At 48.9% G+C, this 18,984-nt stretch overlaps 1 protein-coding gene across 50 annotated transcripts in view; it reads right to left on the reverse strand.

Annotated features, from left to right (window-relative positions):
* LOC125740105 (neuropilin-1a-like) overlaps positions 1–18,008 on the reverse strand; it is a 33,499-nt gene extending 15,491 nt beyond the window's left edge. For all 50 annotated transcript variants that reach the window (XM_049010907.1, XM_049010906.1, XM_049010904.1 and 47 more), the window contains exons 1-5: positions 17,469–18,008; positions 15,855–16,029; positions 6,136–6,314; positions 2,363–2,578; positions 682–837 (exon numbers count right to left, since the gene is read on the reverse strand). In XM_049010907.1, coding sequence (XP_048866864.1) covers positions 682–837; positions 2,363–2,578; positions 6,136–6,314; positions 15,855–16,029; positions 17,469–17,529 — 787 coding nt within the window. In that variant the 5' untranslated portion in view covers positions 17,530–18,008. The remainder of the gene's footprint in view (positions 1–681; positions 838–2,362; positions 2,579–6,135; positions 6,315–15,854; positions 16,030–17,468) is intronic.
* Between the last annotated feature and the right edge of the window lie 976 nt (positions 18,009–18,984).

An 18,984-nucleotide genomic window follows, 5' to 3' on the forward strand; every position in this document is an offset into this window, starting at 1 on the left:
CAGGTGCTAATGAAGCACCATCCTTTAATTAACATATCTTACTTAAAGAGTTAACGGAGCACAGTGCTCTTATAGCTGTGCCACACATGAACAGCCCCCCACCTCAGTTAAGGGGCTATGCCGCGTTAAATGCGCAGCCGTTAAGGGGCCATTTATATGCGTATTTCATGCAGTGCAGCTGCAAATCGGAATGGCCGGAAATGATACCTCTGGACTTTGAATCTATATGTATTCATTTACTGCACTTCACACCAAATTTGCAAATTTCACCACCAATCAGGTGGTTAAATGTATCTCTTTGCCTTAATGGCCTTGTCTTAAGATATCATATCCATCCATCCATCCATCCATCCTCTAACCGACTTGTCTTCTGCAGGGTCGTGGGGGTCCAGACACAACGCAGGGAAATAACCCAAGATGGGGCACCAACCTGTGGCGCACACACCATTCATAGTTCAGCAACTCCAATCCAGCTTAGCATTTTTTTGTGGAGAAACCCGAATACCTAAGGAAAACCCCCCACTGACACGGGGAGAACATGCAAACTCCACACGCAGGGGGCCACAGCAGAGATCCCAAGGCTGGTCCCTGAGGAGGACAGTGCTCATCACCATGACGTCACACATCATGTACATGAAGCTGCCAATGAAGGTCCTTCAACTTTGACTGAAAGACACATACCTTCAGGAACCGTTCTCTTGATCACGCTGAAGTTGGCTGAGAAGCCCTCCTTGGCAACGGCGTTGTCCGTGTTGAGCGTCATGGAGAGGATACCGGTGTAGGACACAATCCGGCCCGGGGAGTCCTGTCCGCAGTAGCGGCCGATGTGCTGGCCCACTGCCGGGAAAGAGGGGGAAGAGAGACCCTGGCTGTCACAGCCGAATGCTGGCTCACCGCATGTCCCACACGCACCACATACTGTTACTACACAACACACGAGCTCCATTTTTATTTACCTTCCAACCTCCAAAAGATGTTTTAACAAAATATCTAAAAGGAGGTCATTTATATTTCCCTCAAACAAAATAAAGCTTTTGAAAAGAAAAAAAATTCAGCTGTAGATATTCAGTGTATTTAACTGTACAGGACATAAACCACGCCATTTGATACGGATGCCAGCCGTGCTGCTAGTGTCACCTGGTTGAAAAATGGCACAACCTTGGATTAAATAGCTTGAAAAGACTTGGGGAAACACATTTCCCTCTGCAATCTCAGGTTCCATTCTATCCTTCGCTTTCCAGTGGTCAGAAATAAAAGGGGATAATGATTTGGTGGAAGAGATGAACCCCAGGGCTTTCACAGGCTGTTTTTATTAGGACTTTGAATCCAGGAGAAAATAGCTTTCATTTTGATCTGGGTCAGTGTGAATAGTCTGTATTTCTGATATATGTTGGCATAAGCCGCTAGAAATCCTTTGCAGGAAAAAAAGACCCTGACCATAGTTAGCTTCTGCGAAAAAAAACACTCGTCTGACATGTAAATTAGGTGCCCGGCATCTTTCCGTTGGCATGGATTTCACCTCACCTTCCCTGCCGGGCCAGGGGCGAATGCCACACTGACCGCGTAAAGGCCACCTGTGCCCGGGAGCCAGGAGCACGGGAGCAGCCGTGCAAAATGGCAGCCCGCAGAACGAGAAGCGCTAACCCCGCGGGCCTCCTGCAGCACGGCGACGTGGGCGAACGGCACCACAGGAAACGGAGTCCGACCCATTACTGGCTCCCGAGGAGTCAAAATGGATAAAAAGAGCACTGGGGTAGCTGGCAATGGTGAGAGCCGGATCTCTGCTTATCTGTCGGGTCATTTAGGAAGAAATAAACAATAACCCGGTCATAAACGACCGCCGTCTTTGTGCTGAGGTCGGCTAACCCCCCCATGCCCCACCCCCTACAAAAAAAAAAAACCCAAGGGTCGGCTTGGGCAGCCTGCCATGCAAATTGCCTTGGCGTGCACCCCCTCTGCAATCCCAGATTCCAGACAGCTGAGGAAAGCCATAATCGGCCCAGATAAAGCCCAGTGCTCGAGGTCTTGCCAGCGAGCTCTTCCTGTCATTCTCCTTACACAATGCTCAGGCCAGGAAGCCGAGGCTAGCTAACAAACGCATCTTTCCCTTTTGACGTCGGAGCGGCTTGAGAGGCCGCAAACAATGACCGATTAAGGGCGCACTGTCAGACGCACTCTGAGTAAGAAGACCCATACACGTCACACACGCCTTCAGCGGTTATTTTACTTTGATCTCTCACTTTAATCTGCTTTTATACTACGGACACGAGGAAGTGAAGGAACTGTTCCTCTGTAGTTTTCCCCGGTTTCGATGCTACACAAACACCAGCACCTATCCTGCAAACCCTCCACAGGGTCTCACCTTGAGGGAAACCATCCCAGATCTCCAGGCGGTCGTACTGGCAGTGCGGTGCATTCCCCAGCTCGATGTCGAACTTCTCAAAGTCCAGGGTGATCTCAGACATGTCTGGGGCGAAGACCATGAAGGTGCAGTCCAGGTTGTGGGGATACTTCTCGGGGAACCCAGGGGACGTGATGACTCCATTGGTGGAGGTGATGTTCCTGGAACATTCTGGTCCTGTTTGGGGGGAGGGGACACACACTTAAGTACTCTTCCAGTGGCTTCTCGAAATCCCCAATAGTTCATTTGGAACAGACACAAATGAGCTGTTTGTTCTGAAGGTATGAATTTATGGACCAACCTCCCCAGGCAGCTCAGTTGACCCCTGCTCAGCTCAGGTGACCCAGAACCCATGATTCACTCAACTGCCCGGCTCTGCGCTCCCAGAAAGCCAGCTAATGGATCTGCGAGTCACGTCTGGGCTGCTTTGCACAGCGGGAGACGGGCCAGGCTGCCCAGAGGAGCGTGTCTGCTGGCCCCCGCCAAGCCCCTGGGGACGGAAGTCTGAGCCCATGCAGAGAGGGAAGGGATGCAGCTACTGGCCAGAGTTCCGTACTGCTCGCACTGTTGTTGTCATGTTTCCATGGCTAATAGATTTTAAAGGCCCTCTCTCAGGTAGCATACAATAAGAAACCCAGAAATGGCAGCCATGCCGGAAGGCCCCGAGGTCAAACCCACCACCTGAAGTGTCTCTGCACTCCTTTAAGTTTCGGAATCTCAGTGGGCCGGTTGGGGCAGGGGGTACAGTTCCAGTTTCCAAGTTGACAACATGATTCTTGCTTTAAAAGCTCGAGCTATTAGCAGCAGCTGGGATACAGAAGGAAAGCAAGACACAGGCATTTGGTGATCCTGGATAGAAGCATTCGGAACGGAGCCATGATCCCGAGGACTGGGCCTGCCACAGAACTCTCGGCATTCCAGAATTCCGAAATTCCAAAAAAGAATGCAGCTTCTGGCTTATTTATGTGTTTTTTTTAGCAAGTCTCGATTCTGCGCTGTTAGGGGTAATGCTGACTGCCTGGGGGGGGTTTTAATGGAAGGAGGCAAACTTTTTGTAAATGGCAACCAAATGCTCCGGATAAACTTTGAGATGAGCTGACATTTAACGCTGCACGTTACCTTGTTCGCAAAAAGGCACTGAATTTGAGAGTAACTTGTCACAATGTCGTTTTTCTTCCACACGTCTCTCGGCTGTTGTTTTGCATCTCATAATTAATCTCTGCTGTTTAGCAGCCACTTTTTCCTAAAATGCTTTTATCCAAATCGATAGTTTACACTTAATCTACATAAAGGCGCTGCTGTGGATGCCTCACATGTCCGGGGTTGTGGGTTCAGAGTTTGCATGGTCGTCTCCTCCCACCGTCCACAAACATGTGCTTAAGTGGATTGGTGTCTTTAACCTGCTCTAAGAATATATGCACGGTGATAAACACTCCATCCTGGGTGGACAAGATCCACTGTCGCCCGGTTTCACGTGAAAGATTGAATTCTATATTTTTGGCTTTTTTACTGAAGCGATCTTCAGCTGCATCCGGCAGCTTCCGCACAACCATAACGCTGTCTGCTGATCACACGAGGTTTTATGAGGAAAAAGTCACATCAGTGTGATCCTGTCTCCCGTTAAATGCCCAGGAAAGTCCACAGCTCCTAATTTCCTCTCAGTTTCTTCTCTCACTGGATTGTGGCTGATTTCGTTCAAAGAAACGCAAGAAAAAACAAAAAAACGTAAAAACTTCTACAGAAAGAGAAATTCTGAACGGTAAGCTTCAGCTGGACAGATAAATCCTGAACAGAACAGTGGAACCACAGCACAGTGGAACCGGAGCACAGTGGAACCGGAGCACAGTGGAACCGGAGAATCCACACCGCACGTTCGGAGGGGCGGTAACCATACACTGCTTTTGAGTGCTGATTCTCTTGTAAAGCTGTTCTGCTTCTATTGTGATAAATCTCTAGGTATCACACATCGATCATTATACAGCTGGCCCAGAAACTGTGGGAACAGTCTGTGGCAGAGGCTCCTTAGATGCCCAGCTGGGATACGCTTCCAAATAGCTTCCATTTAGCAACTTACATAGTTGGAACCTTTCAATTGCATTGCAGCTAGCAAGTATGCTTTAGGGAAACGCATGTATGTGTGACGATGCTAGATGAACCCGTATGTTTCCCTGACGTGTGACTAAGCGACACACAAGAGGCATATAAATAGATAAACCAAGCAGGAGGTGGGGGAGGCCAGCCCCCCCCCCCCCCCCCCCTCTAATTCCACCCCTGGTGCTGCTTGAAGGTAGCACGTGAGTAGTGGCATTAAGAGCAGTAGCTGATGGTGAACTGACAATGGCCCTTTTCATTAGGATCGCTGAGTCGGGTTTCGCTAACTTTTTCGGTTCTGTACTGTGGCTTTGATGTGGCGGAGTTTTAGGCCCTAAAACATATGTTCTCGGCCAGTCAACTCCACCACAGCAAAATTAGATAAAGCGACTCGGTAAATACAGGCGTCCTCCAGAGGGACCTCTTGGTTGACTCCTTGAAATGTCAGACAGACGTACATTACATGATTGTACCCGCGCCCTGAAATTTGAGATTATAGCTGTGTTGCCTTTTGCAGAACTTGTCTCCTCTCAGAGCTGCATCGACTGTCAGGAATGTCGTCACCGGAAGAGATGTTTGCAGAAACTCTGTCACTGTCCCCACACTGGCACAGAACCTTCCCTTCGACTTGGGTGGGTTCTAAGAGACTCTGAACCATCTGCGGCTCTCCCTCTAATGACTTGCGAAGGTCACCGCATTGGAGACTCCCAGTGTCTGTCCTGCGGAACTTCTCTTAGTCACACGTAAGAGGATAAACACATGATTTGTAGCCTAGGAAGGCAACAGGAAGTACACTCTCGGGGTCAAAGCAAGTAGAGGTGGATGATGGAGACTGATAGCAGAGACACCAACCAAGAATCGTAGTTAGATGTCCAGGTTTTGGGGGCGTGTTAGATTAAAGGGGTCCGTGTAGGTGACTCTATAAGCTGGGAGCGTGAGCGGCGACTTTGTTATCGTCAGATCTGAGCTATTCGCTTTTGGCAGGTGCACAGCTGGATGGCACTGAGGAGGTAGCGAGTCGCGGAGCCGTCCTGTACGGCCTAATATGGAAGTCGGCGACCGTAGGAACTGGGAGGATTTGTAGGACCCACGAGGCTGCGACACTCCTGGCTGCAGTTCAGCGGATCTCTTTCGGAGAGAAAGCTTCCCGTGCGCGACTGCAGCTGACAGGGGCATCACGTAACTGCCCCTCCCCCACTCCCGATCATCCAGCAGGGGAGTGGGTTTTTCATGCCAGCTACAAGGTGATATACAATACACGGCAAAACAATGCGAGCCGTGCTTTCAAAACAAGCCCCCTGCTCTCCGGTGGTTGGCGTGACTGGCTGACAGCGTTTGTCTCATGGCACACAACAAACATAAATGTACAGCTGAGCGAGGAATAAATAAAAATGTTTAGCTGTGACTCCTACACAAGATTTACGGTGCTCGTAATCAACAGATTACTGCTTCCTGAACAAGTTCCTGCCTGTACTCCTGAGACGTGACCTGAACCAAAAATGCTCGCAGTGAATTCCCTGCTACGTAAATATAAGTAACAAAAATAAAGAAATCCATATTTATAGTAATAGAGTCCAGCTGAGGCTACCGCCGGGGTTGGGGGGGGGTGGTGCCGGGGGAGGGAGACAGCGGAGTGTACTGACCCGTTTTGTAGACTTCGTAGCGGATGGAGAATCCAGCCCCGTGCGTCTCGTAGTCGGACACGAACTTGATGATGAGCTGGTTCCCGGACGAGATCATGGGGGTGGGAGCGATCTTGCCGCAGAACTTGCCCGTCTTGGCGTTCTCGTCCAGGCCGTCCCGCACCTCCACGTAGTCATACCTGGAGAAGCCGGACAGTGAAGGTCGTCAGTGCCGGAGGACATCCTCATTACGGTGGTGCTTTGTCAGACCCCACCCAACATCTGAATATTCACACGGAGAAAAAGACACCGATGGCTAACATGTTGATGGTAGCGCCTGAGAGGTTCAAAATGTTAGCAACATATGAGCGCAACGTAACTTGTTTTTTTCCGGAAGGTTAGCTTGGTCATTGGATAATGATGGACAGACTGAAATATGAAAACTGTCTGCTTAGTTCTCTACCTGCTGATGGCTACTTTGGATGCCCCAAGGCATGTAACGTAAGTAAAACAACGACATAACGAGCGATGAGAAAACAACAACGTTAGCGGCAACAACATTCCTAATAGACATAATAACGTTAGTGACAGTATTACCAACAGACATAATAACTGCATCAGTAAAACTGCAGTCAAAACAATTTCCATCACCCCTCAAGGTAAAGTAAATTATGAGCTGCGCTCGCCGTAGACGGCTTTTCAGGTTAACTGGCAACTGGGGGAATGTGCGGATGGGGCAGGGGGTAGGTGGTGAAAAGACACCTGCTGAAAGATCCCAAGGCAGTGCCTTGCAAAACGTTCCTTTCTGGCTTGAATTAATGGGAATTGTGGGGAATGTTATTGGCCGTAGTGAGGATGGTACAGGAGAGAGGAAATGCCCAAAGTTTATGACTGAGGACTGAGGTGGCTGTTGGCACAGACTCAACCCAGAAGGGAGAATAAGCTGCAGGATGACATCACAGGCAGGTGACATCACAGGCGCATGACATCACAGGCGGATTACATCACAGGCAGATGACATCACAGGGGGATGACATCACGGGGGACCGGTCGACATTTTTATTAGCTGAGACATACCCGCAAGTTCCACACTGGATCATTGCAAAGGCTTAGATGGATATGCATGGCAGGAGAAGTCGATAGGTTCGCAATTGCCACAAGTTAAGCTTGTTACCGTGTTAAATGTCATGGTTAAATACCTCAGCTAGACATGTGCTGACAGGAATTGTTTTGCATAAGAACATGCCTGAAGTTCAAGAATCATATATATTAGACATAATGATAAACGACTACCACACATACCTGTTGTGCATAAGCGCTTATGAGTCAAGCTGATCCCGGACCTTCTCATGAAAGCATAGCGTACTTAGCCCATGTGGCACCCTAGGCCAGCTTCACCGCCGGCGCCCCCCCGTCTGAGACAAAGTGAAATTGGCTTGCTAAACCAGTGCCCCCCTCTGAATACGGCACCCTAGGCGGCTGCCTAATTTGCCTAATGGTGCTAAGCTGGGCTCACCCTGGATTGGACACCAGTTCACTGTTGCGGACCTGCACACATAGATTTACTGAATGAAGGATGATTCAGCTAAGCTGTACGGTGCTGACCTGGGGTCAGCATGCAGAACACGGGGACAACACGCGACATCATCCCCCGAACGACCAAGCTGTCAATCGTTACAACACTGATGGCATTAAAGACGAGCGCACTTGGCTGCTGGGAGTCGGAGAGGGACGGCAGTAGGGCAGCCGGCACTATGCTGTGGACCTGCAGTCACGCAAGAGCCAGAGGGGGCGGCGGGGGGGCGGTAATGAGCTCCCGCTGATTGTTTGGAACGTCTCTTCTCTCGCCTTCGCATCCCTCTGGACCCCCTACGGAGCCCCTCTTTTCAGGAGCATCTGCGGAAGCGACCACATAGGCCTGCAAAAAAAACCACGATTTTGGAGCTGTGTGTGTGTGTGGGGGGGGGGGTCATGCATGTGCTCTGTGAGTTTATTGCGCTTCTCTAGCGGCAGAACGCCAGTGCTCTCCTCTTGCCCAAACTCGTAAAAACTGGAAGAAATAAATGCTAAAGCTCAGTCCGATGCATATTCTGCTTGTGGGCTTCCTTTCTCAGTTGTGGGAAAACAGTGGAAAGGGCACCATCGTCGTGTGAATCGCTGCGTAATTACATATGACATCTGCAATATGGACTGAGGGCCTCCTGCTTTCAAGTGCTCCCTGACACACGTGGGCTAGGACGCGAGAGAACGCTCCGCCCTCGCTTTCCCGCCGAAAACGGGAAGGGCCAAGCCGCCACTGCCCTACAGCACGGCTTGCAATCTCCTGGTCCATCTTCACTAATGCGACTAGACAGACATCCATCACGATGACAAACAATCGGCGGCCTCTTCCCTTAAAGCGGCAAGTCCGTCACTATACACTGTGGGCATCCCGTAAGCGCTGTGGTATCCTTCAACAGCAGGAGCCTGAAAACGGCAACCAGGATGTTAGATTTTTAATGAGACAGGAATTAATGGATGTTCATCCGCATAATATTAAGTTAGACCTTATAAAAGCCTATGCCCAGGGTGATTAATAATAAGTTAATGAGATTCTCATTTGAGTATCACATCTCCCCTCATAAGAGAGCGGATAAGGCAGGTATATATGTACTGGGGTAGATATAACGGCCTCAGGATCTCTAAGCACTGGCCACACATGCTCAATTCGTCCTGAACACACAGCAAGATCGTTTACGACCACAACTAAGCGGACCAATCCCCAGCACTCCCTCCAGGGGCTGCCACCCTGCGGCAGTACCACCGTCTGCTGACGGCACGAGTCGCCACCTTCCCACGTTTCATCACCACGCCGACGTGCTGCTGAGTCGTGCTGCCAGCCACCTGCGGGTCAGTCCTCCTCGGAGCGCTACACGAAGTTCAAACAATTAGCCGTGCTCTCCGGAGAACGCGGTTTCGGCTCCTAAATGAGGTTAAAACTCCACAGTCGAATGTTCCTCCGCCTGCCAAGCTCGGGGAAACTTAGTAGCGTTAAACAAACGTCAAGACCGGCCGACCAAACAAACATTCAAATTAAACAAACGATCGTCTATACAGGGATCAGAATCCTTGAAATGTAACAAGATCCAAGTCTCTGAGACTAAGCAGCGTAAAGGAATGGCTGTACAACTTCCATTTTCTATGCCACAAAGGTAATGTTCTCTTCACCCGAGGTACTCCGCTAATTAACCTGGCCAGCGACCATGCCTTTAACCCCAAGGCTGTTGGTCAATACATCTTGCCAAGTGTTCTGTGCGGTTATTAAGTGTTTTCGCTAAGTGGCCTGAGTGGGCTGATATAAACACAGTCCCTAGCACATATTCTCGACACCTACGCTTGTAGGCTGCTGACATCAGGCCATGAACGCAGATGCTTACGCAGGACCGACTCCCCAATGACTGGAGTCGCGGTTTCTTCAGGAGTTACTGGCTCTGGACCCCATTAGTAAATCTGAGAAGGGAGAGCCCCACAGGCTAATTACACCTGGGACAGACTCCAGGCCGGAGATAATGTGGGACCTGGATACATTTTCTCTGAGATATTTCAGTTGTCCTATTCTGGCCCGACCAAGCAGCAGTCTAGCATACGTTTTCTGGTGATGGATAATGATTAAGGCCGGGTGATGGATTAGACTGGCTTTTTCTGTTATGTTAATAATTAATTACTCTGCTGAAAGAGCTACGTACCCAGGACCAAGTTCTTCCCCTTTCAATGTACGACAATCGTTCTTTGGGAAACACAAGACAAACTGACGTGTCACCGAAACTCCAAACTCTAAGATCTTGTAGACGTTCCCTAAGCCAATGTTTCGTGTTGGCAAAAAAAAAAGATGGAGAGAAAATGCAACTGCAAAGCCGGCTTCGGTTTGTTTTCCTCTCGCAATAAAGTGCTCTGATAGGTCTATCACTCTTCCCTCCCGCTGGCAGGAACACAGTCACATGACTTGTCCCCCACTGTGTGCAATGGGCCCCAGGCTTCAAGACTACTAACGTTTTTAGTTTGATGTGACTCCACAGCACCATTAAATGCAGAGCAGCCTAGAGGTCATTGCAGCCCAGCCAGGAGAAACGTCTGCTGTTTATTGGCTTCCTTTACTGCTGTTCTTACACGGTCCTGGCAGAAGGTTGGACTCTTTTACACTCAGCTGCAAAATCTCCCTTCCTCTTTTCTTCCTGTACATTTTTCTTTCCAATAGCAGAAATAACACTGGGGGAGCTGTTTTGTGAAAGGGGAAGGTACACAAAGGTCTGATTCAGGGAGCACCCAGATGATGGAGATTATAAACTTCGCACACTTCTGGAAATGTTTTGAACGCATGTCGGCCTCTGAGTCACAGACTCACGCTACGCCTGACGTTGTCTAAATGTTTTCTTAGCATTTCTCTTATTGTTACTGTAATCTGACACTTGTTTAATTCTGCACTAAACGAAAACACGACGGGGATGTTGAATTAAATACAGAGAGAAGGAAAACGTGTGTGTCTTACTATGGAAAATATATATGGCTTATCTCACTCTGGGTGGTTTAACCACCACGGCCATCACTAAAACATGACAGGATGCATCGGATCTGGTTAATTTAGCACGATACACAAATCTGATAATATGTCACAAATCTCCAGATAAGCCTGAAACAAGTGATCCTACTGGCTTAACAAACAGACATCAGACGCCAAAGTATAGTGTTGTGACTTTATGATCTACTGAAAACTAAAGCGATTCCCTGGAATCACTCATAATTTATCGGAAATCTTTTACAGAAATGCCCCAGGGTAGAGTGATGGATGGACTGATGGATGTTTACGCCGGGATACGAAATGACTTACTGGATGGAATGTTTCGTCTGTTCGTGCAGAGGGATGAACTCATAAACTCTGAATGAAGATAAAGATGGCAGAAAACCAAACCGAAGTAAACATCACTAAGAAATAATTACAAAGAAGGGCAAATGTCACAGGTACCTGCCTCTGTATGTGTGTGTATGGCGGGGGGGGATTATCAGGTGCTGGATCTGCAAACAGTGACGCGGATTGTTGACCCTCAAAAGCCTCCCAAGCCCGGTCCGAACCCCTATACCCATGTTTACGAAGGGGGACGTCAGCAGGCCGCGAAACCGCCAGGTTCAGACACAGGTCAGGCCAGACAACCGCGAGTTCATAAATAAGACATCGTAATGAACACCGAGTAAATAAACCGACGAAAACAGCTTAGTCAGTCTGCGGGATTAATAATCAGCAAAATGATGCACGCTTTCTTCTTTTTTTTTATGAAGCACGGTGGGAGCATCCAAACAAACAGCTCGGCTTGGAGGCAGATGCCGCGTTCAGTCCCGGCGCAATGCGGACACGCTAATGAGGCGTGCATGCGGCCGGCGCCCACGGAGGACAGGCGGCCATGCGTCCGTGAGGGTCATCCAGAGTTAATGACCATGGCCCCTTCCTGGCTCATCCGGCATGTGTCCGGCCCCATCAATCTGGCCACGGTGGGGCTATGTGGATCCCTACTGGAAAGGTAGACATGGGGGGTGGGGGGTATGAATGAGGAGGGCGGGATAGGAGAATGACGCGGGGAAACGCCCACTACCGTGCCTGCATCGCGTAGCCGCTGGGGGCTGTTGCAGGGGGGAGGGGGGTTTAAAAAGCCACCTGCTTGATTATATTTGCTACCGAGGGCAAAGGGCAGCACTCAGTCACCCCCCCACCTTAATCTTCTGATAAGGTCACATGACACAGCCAAGCAACATTGTTACTACTGTTATCCGCCAGTAGGGGGCGTTTCCATGCTGATCACATCATTCCTACTGACGTCCTGTAGCTAGCATCCCTCTCTTATATGTTTCTGTGACATTTTTCACTGTGTTTTTCCCTTCTCTGTGTGTTTTTTTTTGGTTTTCTTGGAAATTAGGAAAAGCACAAGGAGCGGGCGGATGCCAAGCCGGTGGTGGGCGGCACTCAGAGGAGGCTGGCTGGCACGGTGACACTGCCGCTCCTTGCCAGTTTCTTGAGGGCAAGCTGTCCTCTGTGCTCAAGACGGCTGCCATGTTGTTAGCCGAGGCTTCAGAGAGCCCGTCCAAAATGGCCACAGCAGGTGGCGGGGTGGGGGGTGAGGAGGCAGGGGAGTTGTGACATGGTTTGGGGCAGGGTGTTTGGGAGGGTGCGGTGAAAAGCTACTACTGTCGGCCTGAGCAGTGCCAGGAGGGACGAAGTGCAGCTGAGGATCCTCAAGGAAAGGCGAGGAGGAAACAGGCATCCAAGCAGGAAGAGAACAGAGCAAGGGGACGCGAGGAGCCGTTACAGAGTCCGGGAAAGCCCCAAGTTTGGAAGGAGCACCGGCCCTTTAAAAGCCACTTTAAGCTGTTTTGGCCGCATCAAAGAAAGAAGCACAGACAAGGAGTCGAAAAAACAAGCAGATTCGCGTCAGATTTAGGTAACAGAACTAATCCGCGATCTCAGTCTCCGGCAAACACGCCGTAAACAAGCAGGGGGTGACTTCTACAGAAGGGCTCTTTTGTCCTCCTTTTCGGGGGACTCATGAAAAGCTGAAGCTCACGGGCCTGGGGGGGGGGCACGGGGGGGGGGGGGCGCACTCCTCCTCGCTGACGCATGGCCCGTGTCCGAGGCCCACAAATCGATTTAGTGTGAAGTCCATCTGAAGCGCAGCGTGGTACTAAGCGGCCCTGGCGAGCCCGGACACGCTGCATTCAGGCCCCAAGGGGGCAGGCCGGCTAAAGCCATTCTTTCTGTGCCATGCATGGTCGGGGGGCGGGGGGTGGGGGGGGGGGGCGGCAAACAATCACCAATAAATCCTGGGCTGAGCTTCCCTCCCTGCTCGCTAATTGTAATTAGGATTAATTTTCTCCACCGCTCCAGTTCATATCTGAGGCGCGCGTCCCAGCGCTCAGTCGAAAAATCAGACACTCCTCACAAATGCGACAAGCGTGAAACAAAAGAATGATATTATTGTCGTTTCTGCTGGGGAAGAAAAGGCATCTGCGGTTCTGTTATATGTTAAATATGCTGACACACCACTGCGAAAGCTTTAGCAGCCGCACTGACGGATGCAGATGAAGGCGGAACTCTGGTACGCTGACATCCCCATTCGAAAGGACCTGATCTCTTAGTGAAGCAGACTGGGCACGTGACATTCGGTCCACTTCAGCCTCCTAGAGCTGTCTTCTCCCCCCACCCCTGTCGCTCCTTGAGGTCCGAGCAGCCGACCCAGAGCGACTCTGTCCCTGGGCCCCACATGTGACCCACCCCCCGCCGCCCCCCAAAACCCCCCCCCCTCCCAGCCGGCCTCGTGACCGCCGCTCCCCTGTGAGGAAATGCCTTTGAGGTGAGGCGGTAACGCTGGACAGAGACTCGCTGTCCACGGTGAAAATAAAAGGCCCCCTTCTCCAAAGGGGGGGGGGGGCAGATTCTGCTAGCCGAGACTCACACAACGAATTGGGACAAGGTTAGAATACGGCAGAGGCTTTTCATTCTGCATCAGTCACTAGTTGTGAGCGCAAGGGAAAATAATGCGCTATTTTTTTTTTTTTAAATAAAAAAGCATTAAAGACTCCAGAAATGGCAGGTGGGAGATACATGGAACTGAACTGGACGGAAACCAGGACATGTATGTCCTTCTCCCCACCCCCCCGACTCGTGGACCTGTCCGTTATGGAGAGAAGCTGGCCCAGAGCAGCCTTCTGCGCTCCCACCGTTCAAAGGTCCTTTCACGCAGGTCACCTTGGGGAGTGTCACCATGCGCGTGTGACAGAAACACACGGCGCTCCGGCGAGCGCAGAGTCTGGGAGGCGTGCCAGATCCACAGGCCAGGCCCAGAGGATACGGCTTCCTGTGACCGCCTTTGGTTTCTCACCGGGGTTTTTTTGAGGTTTGCTGGCATAGAAGACACAGATTCAACTCCCCCCTCTTGACAGCTGAACCCCTGAGAGGCACCGTGCAGATACCGCCCCGTGTGCTCCGGCACGGACTCCAGCATCTACAGCTTGGGGTTGAGCGGCGGTCATGTGACCAAAAGTCTCAGTGAGCCGGCTTTGTCTCTCCAGGGCTGCCCCGGTTGGGCACGACTGTGACGCCGCACCCCGGGCCTCCACACAAAGGCTTCATTTAAGCTCCCCACACCTCAGGCCATTGACGGCATGACTGGCTGTTTCTCCCACCGAGACGCTCTTAAACACGCTGTACTTTCTGCCCGCTGGCTTTTCAAGACACGTCCCGACACTAAAAGCTACCGGAAAATCCACAGGGGCAAGTGAAATGCAAAAGAGTCCCAGATCAAGCTCATCTGCTTAGAATACGCCTTTTATCGAACTTGCAGCGAGAGAACAGTCACACGCTTGTTTTGCCTATTTTTCTTTTTTTGCCTATTCTGCTGTGTCACTGGACCTAAAGCCACAGTGCCCCTAAATGCCGCTGTACCACAGAAAATTAAATATTTTCTCTTCGACCAGAAATTTCCAGAACTTTCTTTTTCCTTGGACGAGCCGAAAAATAACAGACTAACTGTTCTAAATAAAGGCAGCTTGCAAAAGCATAGTTGCCCGACACTTCTGGAGTTATGGGTTCGAATCCCGCCTCCGCTTGCACGTTCTCCCCTGGGCCCACAGCATGCAGTGAGGCCAGCTGGTGTCCCTGAAACCCCTACGTGTATGATTGCGTCCCTGTGGGGGACTGGAATCCCGTCCAGGGTTTAGCCCTGCGCCGTGCTTCCTGGGAAGGCTTGTGACCGTGCACTGGATAAGGGGTTAGATGGATGGATGGATGAGAGCACGGTCTAATAAAAGCCATGTTTTCATCTGCGGACTGGTGTGAATGGTTCGGTTTAAGTGTGCTGCCTTATCTTTCTCCAAAGGTCACCCAAGTAAGCAGCGCAAACATTTGGAGTGTTCAACCGAGACAAGAGGCTCTCTTGGTGAAGGACAAACCCCCCCGCAATTGGGTGAGTGCCACCAAAGCAGGGCTCAGACCTTCAACTTTAAGCACTAAGCAGCCCAAACCAGGTGAAAGTTACTTAAACTGCGCCAATAATCATGGGTGGAGCGTTTTTTTTTTTTGGCCAGACCAGCATTGCACATGTTCTGCGCTGGAACCTTGCACCTTCGCGTTACAGTTTGCTGGTACCCTGTGCGTAGGCAAAATACTACGTTGTGTGTGCGTCAGATACGTGCGTTAACACATAAGATGAGCAAGATGCTGCTTTTTTGCCCCCCCAAGGCAAACATCAAACTCTGCTTATGCCAATAATATGGGACTCCCACTTAGTCACGTTTGCTTCTTAGTACATCTAGCCACGTCTTAAGATTGAAGATTGTTTTACTTGTTTTTAGCAACGGCAGCAAAGCTTTTCCAGATCAGCGCCAAAACCACGGACAAGTCAGACAGAAACTAGAGGTATCGCTCAAAATGATACGATCTTTGCGTACTCCACTAAACCTAATCTTCGTTAAAGTTACAAAAGGATTAAGCATAACTATGGTCTCCCATATTTCTCTACGTTTAAAAAAGAAGGCCAAACGAAAGATTAAATGAACGTTTTATTCTTCTTTGCTGAAGAATCGTTATTTAACTTATGCATGAGGGGAAACCAGGCCAAAAATAGGAGATTAACTGTATATGCTATTTGCGCGACAATCAGCAATGGGACACCTTCGTGGCCGGCAGGTGGCGCAGTTCAGTTTAAAATCGCAGCACTTACTTGCAATCTCTATCTTCGAGATCAAAATGAGGGTTAAAATTGATTAAGATCTTCTGGTACGGCTCTGGAGCTTGGATCACCCATTCGCATTTCTGAGATGGTCCATATGAGGTCGGGTAGCCAGGTGAAGTAAGATAACTTGCATTGGTTATTTGGATGTTTCCCCCGCATGTATCTGCAAATAAATAAGACGAAATAAGACGTTAAAATGAACAGCACCACTTTATTACTTGAAAGCTATGATATATTTTCATGCATTATATATTTTTTCTTGGTCAATACCACGTACGACTACTATATACGGCTATAGAATAGTGGAAATGTAAATGTAATGTAATGTGATGCAATATAATGCAACAAATAATGTAAGAGAATCAGGCGTATATGTACATAACACAGAGCAGTTTATAACCTTTTACACGACCTTTTTATTCTAGAGGACACCCTTATCGGAGCTGGAATAATGTCAGTCGCATTCCGTGCAGTTTTATCATTTTACTGCGATTACTCTCATTCAACAAAACATCCGTGTCCCGCTAAAGTACAGAACCCCATCCGTTATGACTGCCCCGCTACGTCCCTTATTGTTGACTGGGTAGCAACAAGCTGCCTTGCTGAATCAATAATAAACGCCGCTGTATAGTTAAAAATATAATATTACGTATATCATTTTGTTTGCTTCACATAAATGTGTGCTGATGCAACGAAAAAGCAAAAAAAATTTGCGCTATTGGTTTCAATTGTAAAGCGACGCTCCGTCCTTCTCTCCAGTCATGCAGGCTGACTTTTAAGTCTATTTTTAAAAGAAACGATGTTATGTCACGCTTTGCGTATCCTATCACCGATGGGTAATCGGAGGGAGCAGACGGCCGGGGTGGCCGATGGACACGGGGGCTTACAGTGGACCATAACGGTCAGATGGGGGAGTGAAGGAAAGCGATAGGTAACAGCCGTGATCTGACACGGCACAGCCCGCCCGAGATCAGGCTACAGACGCCTGTAACCCTTCCGATCACTGGGACAATGCGAATGAAAAAACGGGCGCTGCTCGCCGGTTCCTGTGTCGGGGGCTGGAAGAAGGTTCCAGTAACTAAAATGCATTCAGTTTTCGGCTGTCAGTTAAACTACAAGTGCAGTGAATACTAGTGGTTACCCCCTATTTGCCAGTTCTAAGACCGCAACATAAAAAAAGATTCAGTGCAATTTTCTGTTGTACTAATGTCGTTCGTATGTCAGTCTTCTGACACTAATACCTGTTTACTTCTCCATGTTTTACATTTCGGTGTGCATTTAAATTACTATCAAATAGTTATATCTATTGAACATTTCAACTATGTTATACATAGCTTAACTGCAATTTGTTTGTCAAAATAATCCTAAAGTAAGGCGAATATTTATAAAGTTTGACGCAGAGATAGCAGGTAATCCAGGTGTTTTTTTCCCCAGGCAACTGTCCGTGTGAAACAGTTATAATCAATGCGGCGCGATGTGTGCTGTATGTATCCCTTAAATGACATGCACACAATTAACCACCAAACACCAGTATGCTAGAATAACACATAATGTAAATAAAATACTTAAAAAAATTATAAGTCTATTTGATTTGTTACTTACCGCCAAGAACTAGAGCAATGAATGTTTTCAACAAAATGACAATCAGGAATCCACAAGACATCCTTGTGTCGAAAGGAAAATAAAAGAAAACGAGAAAGCGACTCTCCTCAAGGATTAATCCCGTTCGTCTGGAGCAAAAGCAACAAGCGAAATGCCTCGACGTTGCAGAAATGCGTCTTAAAGCTCTTCAGGTCGCTCGCATCCCCGTGTCATTCAACTGCGGTTTCCAATCTCATTTCCCCACTCCCGATCTTCTCCCAGGTACACACTTTGCCATTTCCTAAGTAAGGAACACTAATCCGAAAGAAGAGGAAGAAAAATCACACGTCCAGTTTCATAAAATCCCACCGATCGACCGTGCAAATCCTCGGCTGTTAGTGGGGACAAATGAAAGCGTCTTAGTTTTTTGGAGAAGTGTCAGGATTCAGCATGCACAGCGCTCGCCCGATCGCTCTCAGCAGTGACAAGAAGCGAGCAGGCAGCCCCAACATCTGTGGAGTGGCATTACTACTATAGACACTCGCGCTGAATGACCGTCCCCTCCGGCCTGCGGAGCGCTGGTTGGCCGCTTCGGCTTGAAATCATAGGGATGCCTGATTGGTTTGATCGCAAAAAAAAGGAGTGAAAGAGGGTGACTCCCCTCCGCCCAACACGAAACTACTTCGGTGCTTGAAGCAGGGAACTGGAAAAGCGTGAAGTCGGACATAAATTCTCATAACCTGGTAGCTTCAACAAATTATTCACTAACAAAAACGGGCGGAACTTTAAATCAATGTTTATGATCATCGCTTAAGATCGTCTGTATATTATTCTTTAGAGCACCCAGCATATAGAATAGTGACACAATGCATTGTCACAAAACATTTTCCCTTCTATGAAAGGAATAGCGTGTTTGTAACCATTTAAAATCTTATTAGACCAAAAAAATATATAGCTCGTCTTTCTGTGCTCCGCATGTGAAATATACAGGTAGGTCTATGCATTTTGCAGTTCATCAACTGCGGCATGAAGTCAGATAAGTGGTGCAATAGGCTAATCAAAATGAGCTACTAATTTAATAGTAAATAGGAATCCAATTATGTCTGTAAGATTGCCGGATGGATGTAACTTTACGTAATGGGTAAAGATTTCAGTTCAGTGTATATGGACCCATGCAGGAAAAAACTGCGCTAATACTAACTTGAAATTTGGTAGACGCTTAAGATTACTTCTCATATAACTACTGCTAAAGGATTTGATGTACATGTTCTCATTCAGCATGACAATCCCTTGACACTTTGAAAGGGAGCCATCACGCCTTCAGTATACTCGCACACCTCGATGTCTAGTCTTGATGTTAAGGTAGGCCTATAGTATGCTATTGCATTGAATAAGATGACGGAAGGCAGCGGCATCCTTCGGAAACGGGCAAGCCCTTCTCCCCTTTCCTGCTTCCAACTTTATCGCACCGTACAAGATAAACAGGGAAGGCGTCTTCTCTGGGCCGACCCCTGGCTGTGCTATCAGGTGGCACGGC

Source organism: Brienomyrus brachyistius, chromosome 4 (genome assembly GCF_023856365.1).
Source record: "Brienomyrus brachyistius isolate T26 chromosome 4, BBRACH_0.4, whole genome shotgun sequence".
In the NCBI taxonomy this organism is placed as follows: domain Eukaryota; kingdom Metazoa; phylum Chordata; class Actinopteri; order Osteoglossiformes; family Mormyridae; genus Brienomyrus; species Brienomyrus brachyistius.